The 7,276-nt window shown below is 46.5% G+C and overlaps 1 protein-coding gene across 1 annotated transcript; it reads left to right on the plus strand.

Annotated features, from left to right (window-relative positions):
- On the plus strand, positions 1-2,487 carry LOC120675994 (L-type lectin-domain containing receptor kinase IX.1-like). Its single transcript, XM_039957202.1, has one exon. The coding sequence runs from the start codon at positions 179-181 to the stop codon at positions 2,216-2,218; it is 2,040 nt and encodes a 679-aa protein (XP_039813136.1). The 5' UTR covers positions 1-178; the 3' UTR covers positions 2,219-2,487.
- The last annotated feature ends 4,789 nt before the right edge of the window (positions 2,488-7,276 follow it).

Here is a 7,276-nt window from a genome sequence, read left to right on the forward strand (position 1 = left end):
CTGTTCCTCTGGATCCGCCAGCTGACACCGGAACGAACGTGGACGTGCAAACCAATCCAATCCCCAGCTCACGACACGACGTCGACGCCTTCGCATTGGTGGTCAACACCCCCGTGGACACACGAGGAGTCCCCCCATTTCGTCTCTCCCGACGCCGCCTCCTGAGGGATCCACCGCCATGGGGATCTCCGGCGGCGGGGCGGGGGCGGGGGCCGGGGCCCTGCTCGTGCTCGTCCTCCTGCTGCTCCCGCCCCCCGCGGCGCCCTTCTCCTTCACGTACAACTTCACCTCGCCCTCGGACACGCCGCCGCCCGGGATCGCCTTCCAGGGCGACGCCTTCTACAACAAGGCCATCCGCCTCACCCGCGACGAGCGCCTCGGGCCCATCACCAGCAGCGCCGGCCGCGCCTTCTACTCCCGCGCCGTCCCGCTCGCCGACCCCGTCACCCGCCGCCCGGCCTCCTTCGCCGCCGCCTTCGCCTTCTCCATCGCTGCCCCGGACCCGGCCGCCGCCTCGGGCGACGGGATCGCCTTCTTCCTCTCCCCGTTCCCCTCCGCGCTCCCGGGCGCCTCCGCGGGGGGCCTCCTCGGCCTCTTCAACTCCTCCGCCCCCCGCGCGGGGCGGCTCGTCGCCGTCGAGTTCGACACCTACAAGAACGACTGGGACCCCAGCGGCGACCACGTCGGCGTCGACATCGGCGGGATCGTCTCGGCCGCCACCGCCGACTGGCCCACCAGCATGAAGGACGGCCGCACAGCGCACGCGCGCGTCGCCTACGACGCCGGCGCCAGGAACCTCACCGTCGCGCTCTCCTACGGCGCCGCGCGCCCCAACGCCACGGCCGACGTCCTGCTCTGGTACGCCGTCGATCTGAGGGACCACCTGCCCGACTCCGTCGCCATCGGCTTCTCCGCCGCCACGGGCGAGGCCGCGGAGCTGCACCAGGTGCTCTACTGGGAGTTCACCTCCACCGTCAACCCCAAGGAGGAGACGGTGGTCCTGTGGGTGGTGCTAGGACTGTGCGGTTTGCTTATCGTGCTCGTCGGCGCGGGCGTCGTTTGGTTCGTCAAGCAATGGAGGAAGACCGGGGAGTTCGACGACGGTGACATCGTGGTCGACGACGTGATGGGAGGCGAGTACGACGAGCTCGCGGACGAGTTCGTCGTCGAGAGCGGCCCGAGAAGGTTCCGGTACGCCGAATTGGCGGCGGCGACGAGGAATTTCGCCGAGGACCGGAAGCTCGGGCAGGGCGGGTTCGGCGCCGTGTACCGGGGGTTCCTGAAGGAGCTCGGCTTGGAGGTGGCCATCAAGAGGGTGTCCAAGGGCTCGACGCAGGGGCGCAAGGAGTACGCCGCCGAGGTGCGCATCATCAGCCAGCTCCGCCACCGGCACCTCGTCCGCCTCGTCGGCTGGTGCCACGAGCACCACGGCGACTTCCTGCTCGTGTACGAGCTCATGCCCAACGGCAGCGTCGACCACCACCTCTACGGCAAGGGCGTGCTCCTCACCGGGCCGACGCGCTACGACGTCGCGCTGGGCCTCGCGTCGGCGATGCTCTACCTCCACGAGGAGTGCGCGCAGTGCATCGTCCACCGCGACATCAAGCCGAGCAATGTCATGCTGGACGCCACCTTCAGCGCAAAGCTCGGGGACTTCGGCCTCGCCAAGCTCGTCGAGCACGGCAGCCAGCCGTACACCACAGCACTGGCCGGCACGCTGGGCTACTTGGCGCCGGAATGCGTGATGACAGGCAAGGCTAGCCGGGAGTCGGACGTGTACAGCTTCGGCGTCGTGGCGCTTGAGATCGCGTGCGGCCGACGGCCGGCGGAGCTCAACGAGGAGCCAAGCAAGGCGAGGCTGGTGCCATGGGTGTGGGAGCTGTATAGCAAGAACGCCCTCCTTGAAGCAGCAGACTGGAGGCTCAAGGGGCAGTTTGATGAGAAGCAGATGGAGCGCCTGATGGTTGTAGGATTGTGGTGCGCTCACCCTGACTACGCACATAGGCCAAGCATCAGGCAGGCCCTGAACGTGCTTAAATTCGAGGCGCCATTGCCGTTGCTGCCGCCCAAGATGCCCGTGCCGACGTACTTCCCGTTGCCTGATTTGCTTGCTCCGATTTCCGTTGGAGGCGCATCGAGCACCGAGGATCCAGGTATTAGTGATTGTGGATCCTCCGGTCAAGTTTCATCAGTCAGAGATAGGCTGCTGGAGCCCTGATAGTCTCTCTCTGTGTGCTTTTTTAACTGGCTTAGGCCTAAAGGAATTTGTTCCTCTCAAAAGGAAAGATTTTTGAGATTGTTCTGCCACTTGGTGTTTTAATTACTTTTTTACACACGAGGGAGTGATTATAGCATTTAAATGTACTGAGGGTGACACGAAGAAATAATTACCTCGTGTTCCCTTTCCATAGGTGATTGGTGTATAGCATCGAAATGTACTGAGGTTTCCATTTCCATATGAAGTTTGCCATCATGTTTCTGTGATTTTGTTACGGGCAACCACAGTGGTAAGTTCAAAATCGCTGCGAAAGCTCCGGGAAGGGGAAGTGTAGGACTATGCGATAAGATTCTATGTGGTAGCTCTAAAACAATAAGAGCATCTCTAGCAGTCCCCGATTTCTAATCCAACTAATATATTGAGAGAGTAGATAAGAAACTAGTGCCGGATCCAACAGTTTCTCAAAATCTTTTCTTTTTCCCAATAATTATTAGAACATTTCAACAATTCACTCCACCGACTCTCCCAATAAAGTAGTTGGATTGGGAGAAAGTTATTTCCCTTTTCCCAATAATTATTAGGACATCCCAACAATTCACATCACCTCTCCCTAAATAAAGAAGGGTTGTGACTCTTCCAATAAAATAGTTGGATTGGGAGAAGATTATTTAGAGACTGCAAAAACAACTCCTCCAATAATCCTAAAATTGCTATTGGGATATCTCCCAATACCAATTATTAGAAAAGAATTATTAAAAAACTGCTAGAGATGCTCTAAAGCTCCTCTAATAAGTTAAAGAGTTAACTACTAGCTCTTATGTCTAGAGGATACTGTAAGAGATATATACTAGCTCTTGCACCTCTGTAACCTCAAGCGTCAGCCTTATTGATTTAAGCATACGTGTACGAGACTCTAAAATAAGAAAGGTAAAGACTCCATTACAACCGGCCGTATATTTGTCTATTCGCACGGCCGCTCCACCCTTCGTCCGTGCTGCACCCATGTGTAGCTGATCGGGCGGTCCCACATTTCCAGAAGACTGGTGATAGAGTGGTGGAGAAATTTTATTCCAAGCGCCGGTTCATTTCGTTCCTCCCCTCTCTCTCTAGGGTTAATCTCTCTCCTCTTTTATCGCATACATCGGCCAGCGATTCGCCTCCATCCGCTCGCATCTCCTACATCGGCGCCATTCTCTGGATCCTGCGGGCATCCGCAGCAGTTCGGGAGCTCAGTTAAGTTATTCCCCCCTCCCTTGAACGCCCGAGCAAAATCTCTCTGTTCGTCGTTTTGATGTCTGGCTTTTCCCCATTTTGATTTGGTGGAGATCCAACAAAGCAAAGCATCTGGAATCTGTTAGTTAATCAGGGGAAGGGAGAGGGGGAAACAGGTGAGTGCATTCACCTACGCAGCCACCACGCTCGCAGATCTCCTCCCCTGTTTATCATTTTGATGTGCGACTTTTTCTCGTTTTCGATTTGTTGGAGATTATGAGCGCAATCACCTGGAACTCGGCGACATACTCAGGAGGAGAGGGAGAGAGAGAGGGGGGAGACCAGGTTAGTGCATGTCCTTCCGCACACCATAAATCCTCACACACACACATGATTTTTTTGCTGAGTTTGACTCTAGGTCAGCCGCGCTCATCTCCAGGTGATTTTTGTTATGTCCATCGATGGGGCAAAATCACAGGCTCACATCAGGCGAGCAATCTGTTACTGTTCTTTTGGTGTCAAATCTCGTCACCCAGATTTATTCTGATTCTATTTCGTTTTTTGACAAATTTTTAAGCTGGGCAACCTGAAGTTGAGAGAGTAGATTTTCTGAACGTACCAGCAGAAAGGTGAGTCAAGCATATCCATCATTTTTAATGTAGATTATGCTTTACCTGACTGTTGCAAGCATGGGATAGCCCTACTTTGTATGATGTTTTGCAGTTTATTGACTGGTAGGATTAGCCTGTGGGAGGTGTATCTAATGACATATTCTAGATCCGTGCTACCAGTTTACTTATGGTAGTTTACTGTTATTAGTTTTACACATAGCTTGAATAAACTTGGCTAATATTAGTTTGTACTTCCTATAGTTCTATGCTAGTTCAGAATTAATGGGTAGTAGGATTGTTTTCAAGTTGTGATGGGGAAGGGTACATTCTCTATGCATCATTTTTTTCATCTTCTGCAAACATATAGAATATTATATAACAAAGTAACAAACATCTCATCGTCAAGCACAAATCTATAGTATGCTGAAAGGGAGGTAGATATGTAAGAGAAAACATTGAACAATCTACTCCTTGCGTGTAGCTGCCCAATAGTCAAGCAATAAGCATTTCTGTTTGTACAGCTCCTCCTTACACATTTAATTCGATAGCATTTTTAATTGTGAGTGATTTTTTTTTGTTTTTTCATTCTCATTTTCTGTAAATCAGCATGATGGCTTGACTAAGCAAGTGCAAAACTACATTTTGGATGCATGCGACCCATAAACTTTTCTACTAGCATTATTAGAAGCATGTGAATAAAATTTAGTTGGCATTTAATTACTATTAAGATAGCATTTTAAGTGTTCAATTCAAGCAATTTTTTCATCAATGATTTGCCAGTGATTGAATGATCCATCAATGATTTCCTGCAGCTAATTATCCATTCCTTTTTAGTTTGTGTTATTATTAGTTAGGCAAAATACTATTTACACTTAGGCAATATATTATACTTAGATAGGTAAAGTATTGTCATTAGTTTGGCAAAGTACTGTTATCAGATAAGCAAAATTTTATGTTTAGTTATGCAAAGTTTTATTATTGGTTTGGCAAAGTTCTGTTATTAGAAAAGCACTTCCATCTTGATACTGTTTTGTTCATTTGGAATCGTCTGCATTAGCCGTAGTGTCTCCTCTCCATTTCATGCCAAAGCACTCTCCGTACTATTCTGTTCTGTCATATGTACTCTCTACTTTTTTTTATCCCTCCTTAATTCTTGTGCCCAACTCCTAAAAGTACACTTATTTTGGGACAGAGAGAGTAAGTAATATACTACTATCAACACTGGTATTTAACACATAATCTAGTTCTTTTAGCCTTATCTGACCACACAGGAGTAAATGCTATGTGTGCAATCATCATTTACTAAAAATTTCACATAGGAGTAAAACTCAACTTACCAAAATCGTTAGATTCATGAATGGTTATGCTTAATAAACTACACTACCTTTGTTGTTGATCCTGAAAAATTCCAAATAAGCAAGTGTGGACACAAAACAAGACAAAGAAACTTAGTATCATTTGCTAATATATCATTTCTAGCATTTAAGTTGAAGCCAAGCAGTTCAGTGATTATTCAAAGCCAATTTAGAAATATGATATAGGCAATGATATTGTATTTATTAGACAATATTATAATTTATTGACTAAACATTCAGTTTACTGGAAGGTTGCCTATGCTAAATCAACAAGCATATTGTTCATTTTGCCGTCTAGCATTGTTTTGAATGGAAAATATCATCATTAAATATATGTAAATATTTGTGAAAAACACTAACTCTGCATAAAGTACAGCTGAACCTAATCATAGCAGTTCTATTTGTGTGTTTTTTTATCTTGGCGAAATTGTTTTGGTACGGGTAACAAGCCCACCATTTTGCTATGTCTTTGTCTTAGAGCTATGCTGGTGTAACTCGCTCAATTTTCCAAAATAATATAGTTTATTTAGTAGGCAATAATGTGGTTCTGATTATACAATTTTACCGTTATAACTAGGCAAAACAATGTAGTTTGTTAGGAAAAATTATGGTTCCCGCAATAATATGGGAGGGAATTAGGAAATATTATGGTTCTGGATTATACAAATCAATATACTTCATTACGCAACAAACTACTTGAAATGGACATCTGAAATGCTTAATTGGTATCATTAAAATGTATAATAGATATTAATCTAAATGCTTATGGCACCATGACCTTTTTTTGCATGTTATATTCTAACTGATTTGGTTCTCTTTTTCCTTATTGTATGACAGGTCATGAAATGAGATAATCAGTTATGCAAGTATGAAGATAACATGCATTTGTGATAATATGCCTAGTAGATCTCTATTTTGCTTGTGATGCAATTTGGATTTAAGGGGGGCGGCAAATGCATTCACACTGCACCAAATTGCTAGGTTCACAATCAATTATCGCAGCTCACAGAGAGATATGCAAGCTTCAGATAATTATTTTGTTTGCCGAGTCTGAAACTCTAACAGACTAATGGCTTCCCAACTTCTTTTCCTAAGTTAAAAGGTTACAGATATAGATTGCCTAAACGTTCTGCTAAATTATGGTTGAATTGTACCGAAATTAGTTTGTTATGAGGTGTATGATCATATCAATCTTGCAGGTTCTACGCTACAGAAGAGCTTCTTGCTTGCTGGAGTACCCGCACATGCTTGGAATGGTCTTCAGAGACTTGAAGCCGGAGAGCGTCCTCGTTTAGGCAACTTGACCAAACAATTTGTTCATCTTCCGTTAGCATTTTATTTTATCTAGCTTTGGCATTTAGTCAGAGAATTGAATGATGTTTGTGTAGTTTTTGAGCAGCATACTGGAATTTATAATACTGCTTTTTTGGTCATAGTTCATCCCGTAATAGATGCTTTTTTGGTCATAGTTCATCTCGTAATAGATGCCATATTTTTTTCAAAAAAAGAAAGTGGATAAATACTAAATGATTCCGGTTTCCAAAAAGAAACAGGCCGGCCAAAATTACGGCCGGCCGTACGTTAGTCAAGTCCAATAAGAAATACTAACTTAAAAAACTGATATATACCAGCTTTTCTTTGAACAATCTGATGTGGTATAACTACGAACTATTGATGTGGCACAGAGTTATGAGCCAGCTTAAAAAATGTGCAATTTGCTAGGGGTAGGACCGTAGGAGCTGTTGTGTTGTGCTGATGATAACATTGAAATAACCATGGAAAGTAGTGCATATCCTATTGAAATAACCATGGAAAGTAGTGCATATCCTAACTGACGGGGACACATACATAGACACATATAGAACACAACAGGCATAAAA

The sequence above is a fragment of the Panicum virgatum genome, chromosome 5N, assembly GCF_016808335.1.
Source record: "Panicum virgatum strain AP13 chromosome 5N, P.virgatum_v5, whole genome shotgun sequence".
NCBI lineage: Eukaryota > Viridiplantae > Streptophyta > Magnoliopsida > Poales > Poaceae > Panicum > Panicum virgatum.